A 24,443-nucleotide genomic window follows, 5' to 3' on the forward strand; every position below is an offset into this window, starting at 1 on the left:
AACCAAGGGAGTTGGACCATTTCAAGTCTTAGAGAGAATCAATGACAATGCTTAAAATATTGATTTTCTTAGTGATTATAATGTTGATGCTACTTTAAATATTTTTAATTTGTCTCCTTTTGAAGTAGATGATAAAGTATCAGATTTGAGGACAAATTCTGCTAAAGAAGGAAATGATGCAGACACAATCAAACTTAATGATAGCATGAGCATTGACAACACAATTGGACTTGATTAAGGAAGAGAAATACACAGATTAGGTGGGACTATGACAAAAGAAAGAGTAAGAGAAAAAATAATAAAGTAATATTCTGAAAATCGGTTCGAACAGACCGGTCGAACTGGTCGAATCGGGAACCGCTGTTAAATACGGTTCGGACAGATAGTAAAACCGTCAATTTTAAAAACCGAAGTTGAACCGCTGAATCGGCCGGAAACCGGTCGGTCGAACCGAACCGTGATCCAGACGGTTTTTTAAATTTAGGCAAAACGCTGCGTTTTGCATGCTGAAAGGGCCAAAACCAAAAGAGAACCCTAGTCACCCACTCCTCTCCTCTCGAGCCTCAACCTCCACTCTCACCTCTCACCAAGGTTCTGAAAACCGGACCGGACCGGCCGATCGGACTGGTTCAACCGGGAACCGGCGACGCAAACAGTTCGGTTCTCCTCCTATAGCCGCTTGGAAAAAAACCGTCCAAAAACCGGCCGGTTGGACCGGACCGATAACCGGCCGGTTCCCTTAAAGCGATGCCGTTCTTTACTTTAAAAAAAAAAAAAAAAGAAAACCCGATAACACTCGTTCTCCAACCCCCCTTTCCCCATTCATTCAGATTCACCTAATCACCTCACAGCTCACTCCAAGGACTCCGTCGTCGCCGAACCCTAGCCCTAGGAACCCCGAACCGTAGCCCTCCATTGTCGCCGCCGTTCAGAGGTCGTCAGCGCCGCCGCTCAGTGGTCGTCAGCGCCGCCGCCGTCCCCAAGTCCTCAGGAACCAGTAAGTCAGCAGGTCTCTTCGTCTTCGCTGGCTTCTCGAACCCAGGTGAGTGCTCCTGGTCTTCATCTTCTCTGAGCTTCTTCTTCAATTTTTGATCCATATTGCTTCAATTCTTCTTGGGTCTTGGCTTGAAGTTTGGTTCTTCTTCTTCTTCGGTCTTCAGTCTTCGTTCTTCGGACTTCAGTCTTCATTCTTCGTTCTTTGTTCTTCGGTCTTCCTTGTATGTATGGTTCTGATTGCTGTGGAAATTCGTTCTTTGTTCTTCAATTCCTTGTATCTATGGTCTTCCTTGTATGTATGTTTGGGTTGGTTGATAATGCTAGAAACTGTCTCTGTTATGTGATTTGTATCCAGAACACCTAATAGGCTAATATTGCTGTTTTAGTGTTTTGCTATTTTGTAATTCTAACTGTTACTCTGTTTTGGTCCAGAACACCTAATATGCTGGAAAATTATAACTGTTACTCTGTTTTGGTCCTGTTTTTAATTGCTGATGGCTCCTGCTTTAGGTTAAGAACATGGTTAATCATTGTGTTGTGGGTCCTGTTTTTAATTGCTGATGGCTCCTAACTTGTTATTGTTCATTGTGTTGTGGGGCTCTTTTTAATTTCATATCTGTTTTTCATTGTGTTGTAGTTGCTGGTTTTGCTTTGATTTGTAGTTGCTGGTTATGTTGGTTTTGCTAGCTTTGTTTGTAATTGCTGGGTGAAGGTTTAGTGTTTTGTAATTGCTGGCTTTGTTTTCTAATTGCTGGTTTTGCTGATGGCTCCTAATTTTTTTGTTCAAATTTGCTAATGGCTTTGATTTGTAGTTGCTGGTTTTGCTGGCTTTGTTTGTAATTGCTTGCTAAATTGCTTGTTGAATCTGAATTTGCATCGATTTTGGCCTCTCTTTTTTCTTGAATTTCTGTTGATGTTGCTGCGAGTCTTGGTTCTGTTGATAGCTGAGATTTGGTTGCCGTTGTTGCCTTAGTCTAGCTTTAATCTCTTCCCACTCAATTTTCCAGCAGCAATTTCGAATGTTTCCAAATTGGCAAATGGATTGAGTGCCTTCCATAACTGAAACCATCTTAGAGCTTTCCCTTTCAAACCTCTTTCCACCTCTATGAATCTCTGCTCCTCAGGTGTCCATCCATAACCATATTTCCCATTGAATATTGTTGAGTTATTTGTTTTCCCATGAAAAATGGAAGAAACCTCTCAGCGAGAGCACCAATGTTAGAACTCCTTCTATGAATTAGGGAGAGAAACTCCAAATTGAACCAAGTTCAATATCAATTCATTAATTCCTTTAAGCTTTAATACATTGATAAAAGTCTCTTATCTATATTCTTGAAAGACTAAGTAATTCTATTGGGCATAACTAGTACCCTTCCTAATATTAAATAGTAACATGTAGTGGCCACATGAATATCAGAAGTATGCAAAATCAGCAGAGGATGCTGTTGCTGATGTTCTCAGAGCAGGTGTTTTATTTGCCATTTTCATTTCAAGTGGATAAATGGTTAACTGAATTCAATTTTTGTGCTGTTGAATAAGGCAAGGGATTATGAATATAAATGAATGTGATAAAATTGTGAATATGAATAAATATGATTGATGACAAACTTGGATGTTGGCATTTTATGTTTAGTTGGTTGTTTTTGTTATTTGACTTGAGTTTGTATTTGAATGAGATCATAACATTTTGGTTTTATTTTGGATGATATTTTAAAGTTTATATTAAACTATAATTATGTTTTAATGTATTTATTTATATTTTAATTATTATTTTATTATAAAAACAGTTTTTTCGGTTCAATCACGGTCGAACCGGTTGAACCTATGAACCAGTGAACCAGTAACGAGAACGGTTCGATGACCGGTTCAGTTTTCAGAACCTTGGGTGACACAGAGAGAAAGAAATTAAAATGACATACCTTGTTATTTTTTACTTATTAAATTTTAGCTATCACTGTTGTTCATTGTTGTAGCAGAGTAGCACCAGTTATTAATCCTTCCAGATCTTTCTCAAGGTTTCTCTTCCAATAAAACAGAAGGCAAAACGAAGGCAGGTGAACCGTCAGATTGAAATACCAAGTGGCCATCGAACGGAGCCCTATCACCCACCAATGTCTTCCAAAGTAATTACCCCACTCGCCACCTGACAGCTAACACTTCCCCTTCCACAGTTCCACTTCTCACTTCCCTCCCCTTATCTTCCTCTCTTCAATCTTCATTTTCCTCTCCAAAATGGCCACTGTCTTTAGAACCCCCATTCTCCGGCCAGGTATCCTGCCGCCGCGCTCCTCCTCTTCTTCCGCCGCCGCCGCCACCAAGCCCTCATGCGTTGCCTTTCCCTCTTTCAGACAAACTGCTACCCACAGAAGGACCACTTTGCGGTTCCCTTCAATTCCTTCCCTGCGCTTCACGAAGTTCGCCCCTTTCGCTTTCGAAGGAGACACCGAGGCCTCGCCTCAAGTTCAAGAACCTGAGCTTCAGCTTGAGGTGAGTTTCAATTTGGAATTAAATTTAAGTTCTTTTTTTATTTCCTTTCAAATTTTGTGTGGTTGGGTGAAATTGGAACCTAGTTGAATTTTGGATTGCAAAATTTCTTGGTTTGATAAGGACTGTACTGGAATGAGAGACTTTTATGTTGACTTACTTTGAAGTAGTGTGTATCATACTTTGCATTTTGTGATGCTATATAAAATTGAGGCGATATTCAATGGTAAATTGATAATATATGATAGTTTTATTTTAATTGTTTATGATACCTGAGGAAAGCTATAATTTTGGACCGTTCCAGAATACAAATTTATTTTGGGCAAACTGTGACTCTGAAATTATGAACTTTAGATTGTGGTTGGATAGATTATTTTGAAAAAGGAAAACAAAAATATTCTGGTTTTGTTCTTTTAAGAAGCTTATCTAAGAATCACACACAATGCATACCTATCTTTGATATTTGCAACTTTGATTATCTCGGATAAAGAAAATGATGAGTCAAGAGTTTTTAGGATTAGTTGATTTTCCATCTTCTAGCTCAATTTTCTGGTGAACTCTTGTAACAGGATGGTGCTGTTGATGTAGAGGACAGTGCTGGCCATAATGAGCTTAGTGAGGCTGATGAAAGTGAGGAATCTTCACCCTTGCAAGAGTTACTGCAATCTTACAAAGAAGTGGTAGCTAATAATAATGAAGCCATAGTTGCCGAGCTGGAATCATATTTGAAGTCCATTGAAGATGAGAAAATAGGTCTTGAAAGGAAGATAGCTTCGTTATCTGCAGAGTTATCAATAGAGAAGGATAGGATTCTAAGGATTAGTGCAGACTTTGACAATTTCCGGAAGAGAACCGAGAGAGATCGCCTTTCTCTGGTCACTAATGCACAGGGGGAAGTTATGGAGAGCTTGTTGCCTGTATTGGATAATTTTGAGAGAGCAAAAACTCAGATCAAGGTGGAGACAGAAGCAGAGGAGAAAATAAACAACAGCTATCAGAGCATATATAAACAGTTCATGGAAATTCTTACTGCACTTGGAGTTGAACCAGTTAAGACAGTTGGAAAACCCTTTGATCCATTGGTAAGTTGGTAATCAGTTTATTTTATTTTATTTTATTTTTATTTCCAGGATGTCAAACAAATTTGACTTTTCAATTGAGGAGAAAATCTTATTATCATGTAGGTGATAATGTTTTGTCCAAAAATAGAATTCCTCCTGCCCTCTTTTTTTCTTTTTAAATTTTTAATAGTAGGATAGTTTTGAAACAGTTAGTATTTATTTAAGTTGTGTTAGTAGTTTAGTAAAAAATACCCATACACTTGCCAGTGTAATTTGTCAATTTCATTTGGACACTTTGCTCTTATCCTGTCTGGTTTGTTGGTTTGAGATGAAAATGGAGTCCAAGGTATTTTAATAGCTTCCATTGTTTGAATTGCTTAAATTTTAGTAGGATGGAATGGTTAGTGATGGAATTATTTCCTCCCGATTCCATTACAATTTCCAATTTTTGGGTCCTCCCGATTTGGGTGTCTTGTGATAGAACCTATTTTTTTTATTGAAACAATTAAGTAAAAAAAATACTCTATTTTCCTGTTCCATTACACAACCTTGTGTTCCATTCTCCTCTACTGCATTACTTACCATTAATCCAAACATATTGAGTTCTGTTTGACTTGTTCAATATGATTTGTCTTCCTTGGATTATCACTGATATTTTGAAGTCCTTTTCTCCTTATATGAAAATTATCTCAATGTTTTAGAAGTATATTGTTGGCCCCATCATTTCTTCTGCATTTTGGCATAATGATGTCATACATGATTGATGCAGGCACAGAAACAGTTGGCTCGAAATTCAATCAACTTTTTCAAACACTTAATCAAGCTTATTCAGGTTTCATGAAGACCTGGATTCGTTTTTAACTCGGCAATTCTTGATTATTTTGAGCCAACTTGGTGAGTCTGAATCTGTATGACAAAATTGCCAAAAAAGGAGAGCATTGTAGCAAATTATGTATGTGAATCTCAACACATATTTTTAGAGAACTATTTTTAGCTGGCTGCTGTAAGATTATAGAACTTTGAAATCGCTTGCATCAGCCACTTCATTGAATGAAACGCAATGCGTTAGTCTCTTTGAATATTTCATGTAGTGATCTTCAGAGGTATGAAAGACTGATTGATATTCATGATAATTTTTTCTGATAAATTATAATTTGCAATTTACTTGTAAAAGCTACATGAAGCAATTATGCGCGAGGATTCAACTGAGTTTGAGGATGGCATCATAATCCAAGAATTCAGGAAAGGTTTTAAACTTGGTGACCGACTTTTGCGACCATCAATGGTGAAGGTATCAGCTGGTCCGGGACCTGCAAAGCCTGAGCAAGCACAGCAAGAGGAGCAAGTCGCAAGTGAAAATTCTGAGGCTCTTAAAGAAAACAATGGTAGCACAGAAACAGAGTCTTCTTGAAAGGTCAAAAGTCACCTTTTTGCCTGGATTCAGTTTTGTACAAGTATGTCGGTTAAATCTAGAGGAACATAATGTTGGATGTTACTCAAAGAAATGTTTCAGCCAATTTTTCTTTCAAAGAAAGTATTATCTGTGAGGTTTTGAATTCTGATTTCAGATTTCAGATTTTTCAGCTTTCATGGCCTTGGTAGAGAGATGACTAATTTTTTACGGAGTTACCGGTGACGCAAACGGTTCGGTCCTCCTCCTATAACCGCTTGGGAAAAAACCGTCCAAAAACCGGCCGGTTGGGCCGGACCGGTAACCGGCCGGTTCCTCTAAAGCGATGCCGTATTTTACTTTTTAAAAAAAAAAAAAAAAAAAAGAAAACCCGATAACACTCGTTCTCCAATCCCCCTTTCCCCATTCATTCAGATTCACCTAATCACCTCACAGCTCACTCCAAGGACTCCATCGTCGCCGAACCCTAGCCCTAAGAACCCTGAACCGTAGCCCTCCACTGTCGACGCCGTTCAGAGGTCGTCAGCGCCGCCGCCGTCCCCAAGTCCTCAGGAACCAGTAAGTCAGCAGGTCTCTTCGTCTTCGCTGGCTTCTCGAACCCAGGTGAGTGCTCCTCGTCTTCATCTTCTCTGAGCTTCTTCAATTTTTGATCCATATTGCTTCAATTCTTCTTGGGTCTTGGCTTGAAGTTTGGTTCTTCTTCTTCGGTCTTCAGTCTTCGTTCTTCGGACTTCAGTCTTCATTCTTCGTTCTTTGTTCTTCGGTCTTCCTTGTATGTATGGTTCTGATTGCTGTGGAAATTCGTTCTTTGTTCTTCAATTCCTTGTATCTATGGTCTTCCTTGTATGTATGTTTGGGTTGGTTGATAATGCTAGAAACTGTCTCTGTTATGTGATTTGTATCCAGAACACCTAATAGGCTAATATTGCTGTTTTAGTGTTTTGCTATTTTGTAATTCTAACTGTTACTCTGTTTTGGTCCAGAGCACCTAATATGCTGGAAAATTGTAACTGTTACTCTGTTTTGGTCCTGTTTTTAATTGCTGATGGCTCCTGCTTTAGGTTAAGAACATGGTTAATCATTGTGTTGTGGGTCCTGTTTTTAATTGCTGATGGCTCCTAACTTGTTATTGTTCATTGTGTTGTGGGGCTCTTTTTAATTTCATATCTGTTTTTCATTGTGTTGTAGTTGCTGGTTTTGCTTTGATTTGTAGTTGCTGGTTATGTTGGTTTTGCTAGCTTTGTTTGTAATTGCTGGGTGAAGGTTTAGTGTTTTGTAATTGCTGGCTTTGTTTTCTAATTGCTGATTTTGCTGATGGCTCCTAATTGTTTTGTTCAAATTTGCTAATGGCTTTGATTTGTAGTTACTGGTTGTGCTGGTTTTGCTGGCTTTGTTTGTAATTGCTGAGTGAAGGTTTAGTGTTTTGAATGTCTGATACTCTGATTTGTGATTTCTGAATCTGAAATTAATTAAATCATTGATTTTGTGTTGTTGAAATTGTTGATTAAAATGGATTTGTTATGCTGCTATTGCCGTTTTTTAATTTTTAAGTATGATGTTTCTGAATTTTTGTTGAAATAGTTATTGATTTCAGGGTTTAGAGTGATTATTTGTTGCTGGTATTTAACTTTTGTTGCTGTTAAGTTCTGTTAAGTTGCTACATTCAAACTTGTGCATTGGCCTATTCATCTTCACTTGTAATAACAAAAAGCTTCTTATTTGATGATCTATTAACTACCTCATTTTCTGGTACCATTCCTTTTGTTATGGCTTTAGCTGAAGAAATTGGAGGAGCTGGATGAAGAGACATTGATGCCTCAGAAGACACCACCACCATTAGCATATCCTTGTTACTTGAAGGTTTCTTTAGCACAATAGTTGAAATCACAATCATAATTACATAATATGTTTAAATAATTATCCCAAAAAAAAAAACTCACAAGAACATCTTGAGGTTTTGATGATTGATAAATTTTTATGTTGACATTTAATATTTGAAATTTCTTTATACTATTTAACTTGAGTTTGTATATTAATAAGATTATATGAATCTGGTTGATGACATTTAATGTAGTTTTTTAAATTTGAAAACTATTTTAATATTTATATTATACTATAATTATATTTTAGGATGTTTATTTATAATTTATTTATTATTTTATTTTAAAACAGTTTTTTCAGTTGAACCATTGGTTAGACCGGTTGGACCAATAAACCAGTGAACCAGTAGCTAGAGCGGTTTGATGATCGGTCAGGTTTTTCGAACCTTGGTTGTAACCAATGTTCTGAAAATCGGTTCGAACTGCCCGATCGAACCGGTTGAACCGTGAACCGGTGAGAATTACGATTCGGTTTTATGCCAAAACCGAAAAAAATGAAAATCGTTGTTGAACCGCTAAACCGGCCGGCAACCGGTCAGTCGAACCGAACCGGGACCCGGCCGGTTTTTTGCTTGGCCCAAAAACACTCAACGCGCGTTTAGCTTTCAGTAACCCCCTCCCCAACTCTTGCGTTACCAACCCTAACCCACTCCAAATCTCCAACGACGCAGCAGCACACGCTCCCTCGTCCCTCCCATCACCCTCGAGCTAGCCGTTCCTCTCAACGCCGGCGAGCCCTTTCGCGCTGCCACGGTCCCGCCGGCGCTAGCTCTATTTCACCGCAGCCACTGTCCCGTTCAAAGGTGCTCCTTCTCTCGGTGTCTCCTTTCGTGTTCTGTTCAAGGCTTATAGCTTCGAAGGTGCTCTCTTTCGCCGCCGTCGCGCTCACAGAGGAAGAATCATCGCAAGTGCCGCCGTTTCCTCCTCCTCTCGGTCAAGCCGTCATCCACTTCTCTGCTGCGCCGCTGTCTACTTCTCAATCCTCCTCCTTCCCCTGTCCCAAATCCATGCGGTCAGACCTTCTCTACTAGGCTTTCTAGCTCAGCACGTCGTCCTGTCTTCGTCGGTGACTTCGGTGTTCAAGGCTTCCAGCTGCTGCGCCGTCAAGTCGCCGTCGTCGTCCTGCTGTCGGTGGAAGGTTAGTGATTTTGTTTTTGAGTTTGAGCTGTCAAACCCAAAAAACCCCTAAGCTGCTTCAGGTTTTTTGGTTGTTTCCAATCCAGCACAGCCTTGGATGAGAGCGAAAGTGACCCTTGGATTTCTTTTTCCCCTGTTTCAATCAGCTTTTCATTTTTTTTTTAAATTTGTGTATTAGTCTTTTGTTATTCAGTCTTTTAAGCATTTAGTCAAATATTCAAGTTGTAGCAGCACTTCATTGCTTCAAAGTTCAAACAAAACAAAATTGAGACAATTCAAGAATAAGCTAAAAAGTGTGAAGAAACCAAATCTTTCTACCAAAAATTACTTAGCTAAAATCAAGAAATTTATTTTTTATTTTGAGCTGTTTCAGTGTTATGAATTTGATTTTGAATGTCTGATGAGTGATTTGTGATTTTTGAATCTGAAATTAATTAATTTGTGATCAGTGTGTGTTTTGAATTTGAAATTTGCGATCAGTGATTTGTTATGCTGCATTGCTGCTGTTGGTATTTAATTTGTTGTTGAAATAGTTACTGATTTGTTGAAATAGTTACTTATTTGTTTAATTTCTGAATGCTCGGTTCTTCTTCTTTCTTTTAATTTCTGAAATTTTTGTTCAAATTTTCTTGTAATATTTTGTAATGTTTTGTATGTTTGTTGCTGTTTTGTAATTGCTGGTTGCTGGGTGCTGGGTGCAGGTTTAGTGTCATCACTGATTTGGAATGTTTTATAATGTACAATGTTTGTTGTTTTGTAGTTGCTGTTTTGTAATTGCTGGTTGCAGGTTTAGTGTGATTATTGGTTAATGTTTTGTAATGTTTGGTGCTGAAGGCTGATTGTTGAGTTCAGATATAGTTGTTTATTTTGACTTGGGTAAAGAGACTTATGGTCATTTTTTCCTGCCTTGTATCAATTCAGATGATTATTCAGAGGATGAGCACTTATTTATGTATCTTGAGAAATTGTTCTGTTTGTTATGAGCACTTAGTTTCACCAAGAAAGCTTAGTTTCACCAAATAGTCCTCAAAGCAACTCATCCAAAATGCTGCTGCACAAATCCAAGTCTATTGTCTCTTAAAGCCTGCATGCTCTTTCATTTGGTGAAGTCTTTCTAGCGGTAGTCCACTGCCAACTTTGTTATTAATAATGTTATCAAATTTGTTTATCCAAGTACTATGTTTATTTTTTTCAGTTGGATTTATGATAATTCATTTGATATTCTTCCTATTCTTGTGAGATATTTCTTTTAACATTTTGTGTACTGATGAGGAATTGTACTTGCTATTTTGTAATTACTATTAAAAAAAAAAAGAAATCCTAAAAAAGTAATTTACCACTCCATTGGAAAAATTTCATACTACCCTATACCTTCAACTTAATACTTGCATATTTATAATTTATTTTTTATTTTATTTTAAAACAGTTTTTTTGGTTGAACCGGTTGGACTAATAAACTAGTGAATCAATGACTAGAGTGGTTTGATCACCGGTCCGGTTCTTAGAACCTTAGACTAAAGAGACTTTACAACAAATTATTGTAACTATACTTGGAAAATATCCAAAGCAAGAAGAATTGGAGCCCAAGGTTGTTATTTGGATCATTAATCATGAAGATGCATGACTAAAAAGGCATTTGCGAAATTAATGAGCTGTATAACCCCTTATTAGTTTTTATGTTATTTCAAAGTGTAATAAATGCTTAGTGGAATATTTAAAACTTATTTTCCATTTAGCATCTTGAATGTTTAGTTTTACTAAGAAAATATTAAGTGATTAGCTATTTTCAATATAGTGGAACATTAAAGACTTGGTAAAAAAATTTTACGTTAGTGAATTCTTTCCAATTCATTCTGCCCTTATCCACTCCATCTTTAAATAGAAGTTTCTAGGTTATATAAAATCAGATCATCAATAATTCAATATTAATATTTTATGAAATTTATTCTTTATTTAGTTCTTTATAGAATTCTTTGAACTTATGAAGAGATTCATTCCTGTGACGTTCTTAAGTTTATTAATTTTTTATTGTGGTGCCTTGTCCTATCTAAGACCACACACGGATTAAATTAAATCAGATATTGTTAAATTTTGATTCAATTTGCATTAAACTCATAGGATTGGATTCAGTATCCACATTTTTTATGTTCGAATTCAATTGAAAAATAAAAAAATATTTTTAAAATTTTAAAAAGTGAAAAAAAATTCAAACAGAACCAACTAAAAATTAAGAAAAGGATCCTAAAAATTAAAAAATTTAAAAAGAATAAAAAAATTATTGTAAAATAAATAAGAAAAATATAATAAAATAAAGTATAAATAAAAAATACTACTATCAGTATTACCAATATTATTATACTACTATAAAGATAATATATTAATATTATATTAGTAATATGTGAAGAGAGAAAGTAAAGAAGTGTTTTATATTGTAGTGTATATAAGAAAGAGAGAGAGAAAGTATTTATTTTTTATTATTGCTGTGTGTATTTCTTTTGTCCCGTACATGTTTTTATAGGCATACAAGATTTTACTTTTCAAATTTCATTAATATTGTTTCGTCTATAACTTGCTTCTTTCAATATGGGAAAACTGAGCCGCCCATATTAATGGTCATCCACATCATATACTTATCTTAACACTCCGTCTTAGATAACCATTTAGGATTATACCTCGTTAAAACCTTACCAAAGAAAAATCCAGTGGAAAAAAACCTTAGTGAAGGAAAAATAGTATAATATCCTTTGTGATAGGGACTGCCTCATTAAAAACCTTGTCAAGAAAAATCCAATGAGAAAAAATCTGACCAAGGAAAAAAGAGTACAGTCTCCCCTTCTTGTCGACATCATTTAATGTCTCGAAATCGACGCATCCCAATCTCATGTACCAATCTTTCAAAGGAGGATTTTGGGAGTGACTTTGTGAATAAATCTGCCAGATTGTCACTTGAGCGGATCTGTTGGACATCAATTGTCCATTGATTTTAAAGATCATTAGTGAAGAAGAATTTGGGAGAAATATGCTTTGTTATATCACCTTTGATGTATCCGCCTTTAAGTTGAGCAATGCATGCTGTATTATCTTCAAATAGGACAGTTGGAGCTATCTTATGATCAATCAGTCCACATGATGACAAGATATATTGGATCAAACTCTTGAGCCAAAAACACTCGCGACTTGCTTCATGTATCGCTAGTATTTCAGCATGATTAGAGGAGGTTGCTGCTATCATCTGTTTCGTGGACCTCCATGATATAGCTGTACCACCATATGTGAACAGGTATCCTGTTTGAGATCTCCCTTTGTGTGGATTAGACAAGTATCCAACATCTGCATAGCCAACTAGTTGTGACTTGGATCCATAGGGATAAAACAATCCCATATCAACCGTTCCATGAAGATATCGAAAGATTTGTTTGATTCCACTCCAATATCTTCTGGTTGGAGAGGAACTATATCTTGCTAGTAAATTCATAGCAAATGATATATCGGGTCGTGTATTATTAGCAAGATACATTAGCGCTCCAATGACACTAAGATATGGTACTTCAGGATCAAGGATATCTTCATTTTCTTCTTTAGGACGGAATTGATCCTTTTCCACATCCAAAGATCTTACGATCATTGGTGTACTCAAGGGATGTGATTTATCCATATAAAATCTTTTCAAGATCTTCTCTGTGTATGTTGTTTGATGAATAAAGATCCCACTTTTTATATGTTTGATCTGCAGGTCAAGACAAAATTTAGTCATTCCAAGATCTTTCATCTTAAACTCTTCTTTTAGAGTTTTTATAATTGTTGGAATCTCTTCAAGAGTTCCAATAATATTTAAATCATCATCATACACAGCAATTATAATGAATTCAGATATAGTTTTCTTTATGAAAATACATGGGCAGATACCATCATTCTTGAATCCATTTTTGGCCAGATACTCAATAAGACGATTATACCACATTCGTCCAGATTGCTTTAACTGAGTATAACCCCTGCGAATATTCATTGGATAGTTTAGACATCTTTAGTCCTTCAGGAACTTTCATATAGATATCCCGATCTAATGAGCTGTATAAGTAGGCTGTTACCACATCCATTAAATGCATATGTAGTTTATGATATGCGGATAGACTGACCAAATAATGCAATGTTATTGTATCCACTACAGGGGAATATGTTTCCTCATAATCTATACAGGACCTTTGTAAAAAATCTTGTGCCACAAGTCGGGCTTTGTAGTGCACAACTTCATTTTTCTCATTTCGTTTTCTCACAAATACCCATCGGTATCCAACAGGTTTTACATCTTCAGGTGTACGGACTATAGGTCCAAAGACTTCACATTTTGCAAGCGAGTCTAATTCAGCCTTCATGGCTTCTTCCCATTTTGGCCAATCATTTTTTTGTCGACATTCTTCGACTGATCTTTGCTCAAGATCCTTACTTTCATGCATGATATTTAATGCCACGTTATATGCAAATATTTCATTGACAATTGTCTTATTTCGATCCCATTTCTCTTCTGTAAAGACATAATTTATCGAGATCTCGTCATTTTTACAATTTTCAGGTACCTGAACGTCTTCTGGCGTTAAAATTATATTAGAATTTTGGACAACTGCAGGTGTCTTTACTATGTCTTTTTCAATAGGAATAGTATTTACCTCTTTTCTCTTTCGAGGATTTTTGTCTTTGGAACTGACATGCCTGCCACGCTTCTGGCGTGTATTTGTTTGGTGGCAATTTGTCCAACTGGGACATCAATTCGAATTGGAGAATTTTCCGCTGGTATATAAGATTTGGTTATCCTCTTTGTATCAGAAAATACATCAGGCAATTCATTTGCTATTCTTTGCAAATGTATAATCTTTTGAACTTCCAGGTCACATTGCCCTGATCGAGGGATTTGTATCTCAAGATACCTCACTATAGAGGGAGAATCATATCCAACATATATCCCCAATTTTCTTTGAGGTCCCATTTTGGTGCGATTAGGTGGTGCAATGGGAACATGTATCGCACATCTGAATATTCTTAAATGGGAAACATTTGGCTGCTGGCCAAAAGCTAATTGCATAGGAGAGAACTGATGGTAACTCGTTGGCCTCAAACGAATAAGTGGCGCGGCATGTAAAATAGCATGCCCTCAAACCGAGGTTGGGAGATTTGTTCTCATAAGTAAGGGTCTAGCAATTAATTGGAGGCGTTTAATAAGTGATTCTGCTAACCCATTTTGTGTATGAACATAAGCTATTAGATGTTCAACACTTATTCCATTAGCCATACAATAAGCATCAAAGGCTTGGAAAGTAAATTCACCAGCATTATCAAGACGGATTGCTTTGATTGGATTTTCTGAAAACTGTGCTTTTAATCGAATAATTTGAGCAAGTAATCTCGCAAACGGCAGGTTGTGAGAAGACAATAAGCACACATGTGACCATCTCGAAGATGCGTCTATTAGGACCATAAAATATCTAAAAGATCCACATGGTGGATGAATAATAGTATTAACATATTCTTCTTTTGGTATAAGATAGGTAAAATATATATTAATTTTAAGAATAGTGTGCAAACTTGCACTATTCGCAAGGCATACATCCTCATTATATGTCCTTACCATTTTTTTCAAAGACAAATAATAATAATAAAATGAGTAGAAATACAAATTCAATAATTTTGAAATTCATAAATAATATATTTAAAATTCAGATGCATAAAAATAAAACTTAACAAAAAGTTTATTATTTATTTACATGAATACTTAACAAACTCACATATTAAACAATTCTATCATTGATCAAATAGCCAATATTTCCTTCAGGATCCTCAATTGATTTATTTTACCCATTATTTTTTTCTTTATCCCACTTCTGGTGAGATCCTTTCTTGTGAATATAATTCTTTTTCCTTCCATAACTTTTCTTATTACCAAAACCTTGCCATTTACCTTTTCATGGATAATGATTTGTCGCACTTGCCTCAGAAAATGGGGCGGCGCCAGTTGGGCGCACTTCATGATTCCTTAAAAGTAATTCATTGTTGCGTTCAGCAACAAGAAGGTAAGAAATTAACTCATAATACTTTTTAAATCCTTTTTCTCGATACTGCTGCTGCAGGAGCACATTCGAGGCATAGAAGGTCAAAAAAGTTTTCTCTAACATATCGGGTTTGAGGAAGTATCACTGTCTGTTGATGATTATACCTTTCTTCAAGGTCTTTTCACAGATCTGCAGGATCTTTTAATGTGAGATATTCGTTTTTCAATCCTTCGTCAAGACGACGATGAAGAAAAATCATGGCATTGGCCTTATCCTTTTGGGATACATTATTGTCAGCCTTAATGGTATTTCTAATATCTATTGAATTAAGATTGATTTCAGCATCTAGTATTCATGATAAATAGTTGTTTCCAGATACATTAAGAGCATTAAATTCAAGATGAGAGAGTTTCGACATAATAAAAATTTGTTACCTTAGTCTTTCTAAAAATTTGATCAAAGTCTCGTACTGATAACGTGTTGTAAAATAAATAAGAAAGAGGTAATAAAATAAAGTATAAATAAAAAAACACTACTATCAGTATTTACTGATACTATTATACTACTATAAAGATAATATATTAATATTATATTAGTAATATGTGAAGAAAAAAAATAAATAAGTACTTTATATTATAGTGTATATAAAAAAGAGAGAGAGAAAATATTTACTTTATATTATTATTGTGTGTATTCTTTTTGTCCCATACATATTTTTATAAACATACAAAATTTTACTTTTTAAACTTCATTAATATTGTTTTGTCTATAACTTACTTCTTTTAATATGAGAAAATTGAGACACCCATATATACTTACCTTAACAAAAACCTCAAACAAAAATACAAAATTATACCAAAAATTAAGAAAAAGATCAAATAAATTATCTTTTTTTCATACCAACAAACAGACCCATAATTCAAACAAGAATACAGAAAATTGAATAACTATTTTTTTTTGTTATAACAATAAGACGGTGACTTAGAGAGAGTGAGATAAGATTGGAATTGAGGTAGGGAGGCAGTGAGCCGAAACGGGAGAAGGGATTTAGGATTTGTTTGCTAGATATAGGTTATAGTTTAACTATATATAATTTTTATTTATTTATTTATTTATTATTATTTTTTTGCGGATATATAAATTTAAAAATTAAAATTTATCCATAATTTTCGGATCGGATCTAATCTATGATCAACTCTAATCCTATCCAATATATATCAGTTTTAAGTTCGTTTAATTTTCTATATATTTCTGTTCTTATAATATTAATAGATTCTATTTAATTGATTCATGAAATTTGTTTCCTATTAAATCTTGTATAAAAGATACATTTGTCTAAGTGAATTTTGTTATTCTCTAACTTGAGGGATCAAAGATTAATTCTTTATAAATCTTAATTTAAAACAAAATTTAAATTCATAAGAATTTTTAAATAAATTAATAAACTAATTTCTAAACCAACCCAAATTAATTTCACTAAATTCTAACATTGGAAGGAATCCGTGTGAGATGGTTTTTGAGTTGGGCTTGAAAACTGAATGGAAAGAATAAGATTGTGACGTATATCGACGAAGTGAAAACGTAGGCCCCGCACCCTGTTTACTTGAGGCGGTTGCTGTATTGGCGGATTCTTCCTTTGCATCATTCACAGTTTGTAGATAAGTCCCCAATCCGACGTTGTTCTTCTCCTTTTTCATTATACACACGCTTCACACGCATCTCACTCTTTAAATCATATTTTTCTCACTCTTCATTTTCAAGCTTATCAAATACTACTATAACTTTATAAAAAGAATAATAATAATAATAATAATAATAATAATAATAATAATAATAATAATAATAATAAAATAAATTTCTAACTTATCTTTCAATAATTTTTATTTGTAAAAAAATATTTTCTAATAAAAAATTAACAGTTTTGTTTCTTATCTTTTCGCATATTTGATATATTAATTTGTAATAAAATAGAAAGAAAAATAGTCCCTGATATATTTTTAATGTGACAAATTAGTCTTAATCTTTTCTTTAGTTAAAAAAATTAAAAGTTTAGTTTCTTGTACATGTTTTTACATATATATACAAGAACTGAATTTAACGTCGAGTTTTCTTAAATTTAATTATTAGATTCTTGAAGTATATACAACTTGCAGAAAAACCAAAACGAGAAAGAATAATATATAGAAGACTGGTTGCTAGAGCGAGAGAGAGATTCTAAGTGAATCTGTTTAAGGAGAGGTTCAGTTTGAAATAATAATAACCCACTCTATCCAAACCAAATAAAAAGAAAAAAACGCTTATATTTATTTTGATAATATATAAAAATTAAATTTTTATTTATAATATTTAGTTTTTATACTATTTATAATATTTAGTTTGATCAACTATACGAGCATCTATTGGTACGTAGTAGAGTCTTTTTTATTACTTATTTAAATAGAAAAAATGATTATATATTTTATTTTAAAAGACAATTTAAATAATTTAAATACTAAAACAAAAGATATCATAAAATTCACCGAAAGAAAATGGATTTTTTTTATATAAAATTTCAATGGTATACCGTTGTTTACTCTTTATATATAAATTATTTATCATTTATAAGGTTTATGTATTTATTAATATTTCATGTTTGATCCATATTTATTTATTTAAATAAAAGTTGATAATATATAACAAGAATGAGTTTAAATCAAATTAAAAAAAATAAAAAGAAAGAGTTAAATATGTATTATATTATTAATAATTTGTTAACAGTTTGTAAATTGTTACATCAACTACATGATAATAAAAAAAAACTAATAGAATACAAAATTTAAATTACCCTTTGATTATGCAAAAATAACAAGTGGATCATAAGTTGTATGTTGGCTTGTTCCTATCCTTCTCTGTATCCTATAAAAATCTTATAAAAATCTTGATCCCTATCTAACAACACAAAATTCCATAATATACTTGTCTGCTTGTTTATGTAACATATATATATTTATATATTTATCTCGCCATTCCATATTTCCATTTAAAGAAAATACTAACAATTTATTCAAACATATCCATAACTAAAATTATTGAATAATTGTTGCCTAATTAAAAATGAAGAAAACGATAAGGGATCGGAAAGAGGACCCAAATACCAAGATGATATGATTGAATAGTGCATTACACTAAGAAATCAATTAAATTATTGTATGTTTTTGGAATATTGTAATCAATGCTAGTTCTGAAAAAGAGAAATAAAAAATAAGAAAAATAGAAAATTATAGTCTCTACTCTCTTCCTTTTATTTATAAAACGACATATTCTTAGTATAATTTTAAATATATAAAAAATAGAAATTTTTATATATTAATATGTTGAAAAAAATATTATTAAGATAATATTTTGTTATTTATAAGACTCAAATTTAAGATCGTTTGAATAAATAATAAAGTGTTTACTATTTTGACTAACTTTAATTTGTTACAATTATATACATTTAATAAATAAAAAATAAATTAAAATACACTATATATATATATATATATATATATATATATATATATATATTTCACATAAAGTGTTTTTGAATGGATAACACGTGTTACTATTTGGTTTAAAAAAAATTGGTTTATTTTATATAAATGATTTAATTAAAAAATCAATTGATATAATTATGATGTTAGATTTTTCATCGTATTTTATTTTAAAAATAAATTGACTAATTTAAATTGAGAAATTGTAGTTAATTGTTTACTATATATTTTTTTAACCAAAATTATAATTAAAAATCATTAAAAAAAATAAAATTATCTAGTATATTGGATCAGCTCAATGTTAATAAAATTGTTTATTTTTATTATAAAATATAAAAAAATTAATTCTAAAAAAAATTATGTTATTTTTTAGGATTAATTTTTTTATTGTGTTTTCATAAAGTTTGCATAAAATTCACCTATACTAAGCTTATTTATTTACGTAAAGTTTGTTTATAAACTCAGTGTTTAAGTTTTAATACTATTTGAATTGTATTAGTATATTTTTATTTTTTAATCAATTTAATTTTATTTAAATAATTAGAATTTTAAATTATAAAATTTGTATTAGTTTATAATTAAAATTTAAATAAATATAATTTAAATTAATAATTTATAAAATTGTATGTATTTGTATTATTGTACTCATATAATTAATTATATTTATTTAACTTTTTAAATAAATAACGGTTGTTAATTTTTAACTAACAAATAAATACACTTATATTATTTTTAAATTAAATTTTTTTAAATAAATGTACTCTTATTATTTTAATTTTTTAATTTAAATAAATATATTCGTATTATTTTAAATAAAATTTAAAATTAATATAAATAAGTTTATTTGAAATTTAAAATTTTAATATTTTAACTAAATATACTCTTATTATTTTAAAATTTTTTAAATTTAAATAAACGTACTCATATTATTTTAAATAAGTATATTCTTTAGTCACCAAAAAAATAAGTATATTCTTTTAATTTAAAAATAAAACGTAAATAAGTTTGCTGAGTCTATAAACAAACTTTACGTAAATAAATAAGTTTAGCCGATGTAACAGGTGAATTTTGTGCAAATTTTATGAAAATAGAATAAAAAATTAAATCTTAAAAAATAATATAATTTTTTTTAGAATTAATTTTTTTATATTTTATAATAGAAAAAAAACTGATTAACATTGAGTTGGTCCAATATATTAGATAATTTTATTTTTTAATAATTTTTAATTATAATTTTGATTAAAAAAATTATATAATAAATAATTAACTACAATTTCTCAATTTAAATTAGTCAATTTATTTTTAAAATAAAATACAATAAAAAATTTAAATCATAGTTATATCAATTAATTTTTTAATTAAATTATTTGTATAAAATAAACCGATTTTTTTAAACCAAATAATAACATGTATCATTCATCCAAAAATAATTTCATGTCAAGTCGGTTGCAAGTGAGATTCTGCCATATATATATATATATATATATATATATATATAAATAAAGTGGAATGGTAGTTTGGAAGACGGGATAAAAGAAGTCCTTCCCCTTCAAAACTACAATTAATCCTCCCGATCGGTTCGCTCTAGTTCCTTTACCTCTCTGATAATCACTTCACAAGCCAGATTCCGGTCGCCATGGCGGACAATCTCCGTTTCCTCCCAATCGGTTCGCTCTAGTTCCTATACCTCTCTGGCAACCACTTCACCAGCCAGATTTCGGTCGCCATGGCGGACAACTTCTCGAACTCGATCTCTCATCCAACAACTTCACGGGTCCAGTTCCTGACGAGTTCACGTCTTGCTCGTCTCTCGTCTCGTTCGATATATTGTCTAACAGATTCTTCGATGAGTTACCGCTTGAGATTTTTGTGAAAATGGAGGGGTTGAGGAGCTTTCTGTTGGGTTCAACCAGTTCGAAGCATTGCTTTCGGAGTCATTGACAGAGATAGAGCGTTTGGAATAGTTGGATCTAAATTCGAACAACTTCTATGGTACAATTTCGAAGTGACTGTGTCAAGATCTTAGGAATCGTTGAAGGAACTGTTCCTACAGAATAATCACTTTACAGGTTCTATTCCATTCTATTCCGTCCACTCTCAGCAACTGTTCCAACCTAGTGGGATTGGATTTGAGTTTCAACCACTGTCATATGGCTGAACTTGTTCTCCGATGAGATTTTGCAGGAACTGGGTAACATAAAGACGCTGCAGTTTGATCTTGGACTTCAATGAACCAACAGGAGGCATTCCTGCGGGTTTAAGCAACTACACGCAATTTAATTGGATTTCTTTTTCGAACAACAGACTTACGGGAGAGATTCTCTGAACTGGAAAGCTTTTGAATTTGACGATCTTAAAGCTTAGCAACAACTCATTCTCTAGCAGCATTCCGACGGAACTGGACGACTGCCACAGCTTGATTTGTTTGGATCTCAACACTAATAAGCTGACCAGAACAATCCTGCCCGAGCTTTTCAAGCAGTTAAAAAAGATTGCGGTAAATTTTATCTTACGATGAATTTTAACTTGAGTGGAATAGTAATTTTAAAAATTGAAAAAAAAAAATCCTTCAATCTTCGTGGTATGTCACGGTAGGTATCAAACTTTTTTGTTGAGTCCGATTGAGATCTATTTATTTATTTATTTATTTATTTATTCATTCCAAAAAAACATTAACTTTTTACCCGTTCAAAGTAAATTTTAGATTCGAATTATAATATTGTAATATATAATAAAAATTAGGGTAGAATATTTCATTTAATTTTATTATATTCTGAACTTTGTAGATTCATTTAATTTTATTTTTAAATTTTTTATTTATATTTAAAAATATTTTTGAATGTTTTTAATTTTATGCTTAACTTTTAGATAAAATTAAGTTTATTATCTAATTTTGATATAAATAAAAATATTATGCATAAAATTAAATATTAAAAATATTATTTTTAAAAAAAATTAAAAAAGAGATATGTACTCTCAAAAATCATTTATACCAAATTTTATTACTAAAAAAAGATATTGGTTTTCATATATATTTTTCTAAAAGAACGGATACATACGCGGACCCATCAGCGGAGATCAAGAAACTTCGTTGTGTGAAGCAGCTGAAAGGCTGTGATCGATGCCACCAGTCACAATTACTGTGGCCACCGCGTAGCCTCTTGGACACGTGGCCTCCTATAACTTTACCCTCCTCCCTCCTCGTGACACTTGAAAGCGCCACATTACTTATTTATTTTTTTGTTTTCACACAAAAGTCCTTGCTACTTACCATTTTCCAACACGTGTCGCCACGTGTAACATCATTTCCCTTGGTTACTCAACTTCGGAACCATGGTTAGGTTAGTCTCATTCTAGTTTAAGAAATAAGAACTTATATAAATAGAATGTGTCTCACGATACTATTTATATTATGTTTTTGTCATTTTTGTCAATGTATAGTATCATAGTGATAAATTCACAGTGAGTAGTGAGTGACTTCGCACTTGTTTTCCTTTCTCTAATTTCAAGCATTAACAACAATGGGTCTCTCAAATTACCCATGTGCAGCTGAAGGGGTGATACCTTTAATTGTGATGAACACGGTTATGTCTGTTGCTATATTGAAGAACATGTTTAGATCGGTGCTTCAAGCTGTTGGTGCCACCACTTCTTCAGATACCAGTTCTTCATATTACCCATCATCGTATAGTAGCATGTTTCAAGACACAACATCATGCGAAAGTTCGAGTTGTTCTAGGCCAAGAAGTGTGTCCATAACACACTACAAGTCATTGTGCCACAACAACAATAAGAGTGTTATGGTGGAGTGTTGCGTGTGCCTCACAGGGTTCGAAGCGAATCAAGAGGTTAGCGAGTTGCCTTGCAAGCATTTCTTCCACACAAGCTGCTTAGACAAATGGTTTGATAACATGCACACCACTTGCCCTTTGTGCCGTTCATTCTCCTAGACTACTAATTAATATGAGAAATACTGGTGGGCAGTAACTTTTGTGATTTGCAGCCATCAAATAGCCATCAATGATGATTTTAATGGTGTGAGATTGGTGTGAGATTTTATCCAATGGCTCACTTTTTCTTGTTGGTTATATGCTGGTTAGAATTTGATAAAGTTACTTGCCTTTAAACTTTTTTAATTAATATTAGTGTTATGTCTACTTTCTCAATTAGGCAACATGTTTAGCTAGTTAGTTATGGTTTAATTAACTATAGAACTTATATACATATGTAGTGAGCTCTCTTACTTTTTGTCTGTTTAATTTGTTGACCCCCTTTTGAAGTAGTGAAGCCTTTTTTTAATGTATTTTCGGTTTCTATTTCGAAACACAAAGATCACGCTGCTTTGTTGCTTGATTTGTATGTGTGCGCAATCGCGGCAAAGGTATTATTTGCTTAATACCAATTTTAAAGCTAGCTTGTTTTTTTTTTTTAATATCAAAGATGGGTAGATTCTAATTCACGACTTTTTAGAGGAGAGTATAAGTATCGAAAGATTATGTCATTTGAACTATCAAATTTGCGTGAACTGAATATAGCTATATTCAATAATTTGGTGCAACGTGAATTTGTATGATGGTTATTATATGTAGTTTATTATAGTAAAAGTTATAATTTTTCTTTGGCAGAAATTGTATTATACTGCAGTTATGTATATGCTGTCGTGTCATTTTCTCCGTCGCGACCTTCTCTGTTTTTAGGGCGGGTACTAGGGATTAGGGAAGTGACGTAACTAAGGGCGGGAGCGGGAAAAAAGTTTTTTTTTTTTTATATAATTTTAAATAAAAAATAGCAGATTAAAATAAAGATGGAGAATACGAAATTATAATATAATTTGAGCTATAAAATCATCTGATTAATAAAGCTTTTAGAAGATGATCGATTTATCTAAAACTTTAGTGTAAAAAGGTTTCAAGAAAAAATTAGATTTCTATAGTCGAATAGTTTTTGAAGGTTTTACACAAAAGGATGACATTTCCTTTAATTATTCGGTAATTTACACCATTACAAGTAACTTGGTAATAGTAATTTATTTGTTTTTGTTGTGTGTTGCGAGTTATATATGGTTAAAATATTGTTGATATTTAAATATTTGTTATATAGATGTTAGAATTTGGCGTGCGTTTGGATCCACGTTTGTAGATGAAATTTAGTTTGTAAAATTGATTTTGATAGAATAAAAAGCATTCGCATAATGTTGACAATTTTTTTTTAGATTAATAGTTATTAAAAGAGATATGACATTAAATTATATTTTATTGTTATTTATATATTTTATTTATATTTTTATTTGTAAGTTATTTAAATAAATTTTATTATTCAACTTATCACAAAAATAAATTATATTTAACGATGAATTATATAAATTATATAAATAGTATGAGATATTATAAAAGAAAATAAAAAATATAAATTTAAATGAAAAATAGAATTATTTGAACATAAGTATAGAAAAAAATGAAAGTTTATCATATAAAGGTGTTTATACCATGACCCAACGCTAAGGCCTAGGTCCAAACGAAAGGTCCAACTCAAAAGATTGGGCTTCATCCTACACTGATCTTTTCCTGGAGAAATTGGTTCTTAACATGTCTTGCCCTAAAGAAGTCGCGAACTGAGATTAGCTGGCAGATAGGCACTCATTCAAGCTAGTAACTGCCCCTAAAATTTCTCAACTCACTTTCAGGAGCCATATCTCAACTTCCCTAAGATAAAGGGACGGTTATCCACCTTAAAAGATGGAACTACTCCAATGATGGTTATGGGTTCACCACTATAAATACACTGACACTCCTCATGTATCACTAAGTCTCAATACTTCCTAAATCTGCTTATGCCCTTCCTGACTTAGGCATCGGAATGTCTTTACAGGTACCACCCCCCACTCATTCATACTCACAAGTCGGACGGAGGTCCAGAAGAGT

General features: G+C 32.6%; 3 protein-coding genes across 18 annotated transcripts; all 3 read left to right on the forward strand.

Annotated features, from left to right (window-relative positions):
- The first annotated feature begins 713 nt into the window (after positions 1-713).
- LOC107622874 (uncharacterized) lies at positions 714-10,313 on the forward strand. 14 transcript variants are annotated; one of them, XR_015906913.1, is made up of 6 exons: positions 820-1,042; positions 2,973-3,483; positions 4,050-4,562; positions 5,716-5,955; positions 6,126-6,555; positions 9,891-10,197. XR_015906913.1 is itself a non-coding variant. In XM_088506491.1 (5 exons), the coding sequence occupies exons 2-4, from the start codon at positions 3,229-3,231 to the stop codon at positions 5,950-5,952; spliced, it is 1,005 nt and encodes a 334-aa protein (XP_088362617.1). In that variant the 5' UTR covers positions 714-1,042; positions 2,970-3,228; the 3' UTR covers positions 5,953-5,955; positions 6,117-6,321. The 14 variants fall into 14 exon arrangements, 11 of the variants coding, with proteins under 11 accessions (XP_088362617.1, XP_088362615.1, XP_088362613.1 ...); XR_015906912.1 differs by having other exon boundaries at positions 821-1,042; positions 2,970-3,483; positions 9,891-10,313; XR_015906914.1 differs by having other exon boundaries at positions 821-1,042; positions 3,033-3,483; positions 5,716-5,995; positions 6,117-6,555.
- On the forward strand, positions 6,731-9,853 carry LOC148579290 (uncharacterized). The gene is made up of 4 exons (XM_088489369.1): positions 6,731-6,799; positions 7,729-7,812; positions 8,602-8,970; positions 9,757-9,853. Exons 1-4 carry the CDS (start codon positions 6,731-6,733, stop codon positions 9,760-9,762), a joined length of 528 nt encoding a protein of 175 aa, XP_088345495.1. The 3' UTR covers positions 9,763-9,853.
- Positions 10,314-20,023: 9,710 nt separating the features above from the next.
- LOC107623433 (putative E3 ubiquitin-protein ligase XERICO) lies at positions 20,024-22,825 on the forward strand. 3 transcript variants are annotated; one of them, XR_015906915.1, is made up of 3 exons: positions 20,024-20,591; positions 20,707-21,019; positions 22,072-22,825. XR_015906915.1 is itself a non-coding variant. In XM_088506506.1 (2 exons), exon 2 carries the CDS (start codon positions 22,098-22,100, stop codon positions 22,470-22,472), a length of 375 nt encoding a protein of 124 aa, XP_088362632.1. In that variant the 5' UTR covers positions 20,878-21,019; positions 22,072-22,097; the 3' UTR covers positions 22,473-22,825. The 3 variants fall into 3 exon arrangements, 2 of the variants coding, with proteins under 2 accessions (XP_088362632.1, XP_016181170.1); XM_088506506.1 differs by lacking the exon at positions 20,024-20,591 and having other exon boundaries at positions 20,878-21,019; XM_016325684.3 differs by lacking the exons at positions 20,024-20,591; positions 20,707-21,019 and having other exon boundaries at positions 21,920-22,825.
- Positions 22,826-24,443: the final 1,618 nt, after the last annotated feature.

Source organism: Arachis ipaensis, chromosome B10 (genome assembly GCF_059453495.1).
Source record: "Arachis ipaensis isolate K30076 ecotype BB chromosome B10, ASM5945349v1, whole genome shotgun sequence".
In the NCBI taxonomy this organism is placed as follows: domain Eukaryota; kingdom Viridiplantae; phylum Streptophyta; class Magnoliopsida; order Fabales; family Fabaceae; genus Arachis; species Arachis ipaensis.

What these genes read in the sequence shown, in the direction of transcription:
- LOC107623433 (XM_016325684.3), top strand. Translation starts at nt 22,044, where the DNA reads ATGGGTCTCTCAAATTACCCATGTGCAGCTGAAGGGGTGATACCTTTA.
- LOC148579290 (XM_088489369.1), top strand. Translation starts at nt 6,731, where the DNA reads ATGGTTCTGATTGCTGTGGAAATTCGTTCTTTGTTCTTCAATTCCTTG. An exon ending in ATCTATGGTCTTCCTTGTAT is followed by an intron (nt 6,800 to 7,728) that starts GTATGTTTGGGT and finishes TTATGGCTTTAG; the next exon opens with CTGAAGAAATTGGAGGAGCT. An exon ending in CATATCCTTGTTACTTGAAG is followed by an intron (nt 7,813 to 8,601) that starts GTTTCTTTAGCA and finishes CGCCGGCGCTAG; the next exon opens with CTCTATTTCACCGCAGCCAC.
- LOC107622874 (XM_088506491.1), top strand. Translation starts at nt 3,229, where the DNA reads ATGGCCACTGTCTTTAGAACCCCCATTCTCCGGCCAGGTATCCTGCCG. An exon ending in AACCTGAGCTTCAGCTTGAG is followed by an intron (nt 3,484 to 4,049) that starts GTGAGTTTCAAT and finishes CTCTTGTAACAG; the next exon opens with GATGGTGCTGTTGATGTAGA. An exon ending in GAAAACCCTTTGATCCATTG is followed by an intron (nt 4,563 to 5,715) that starts GTAAGTTGGTAA and finishes TACTTGTAAAAG; the next exon opens with CTACATGAAGCAATTATGCG.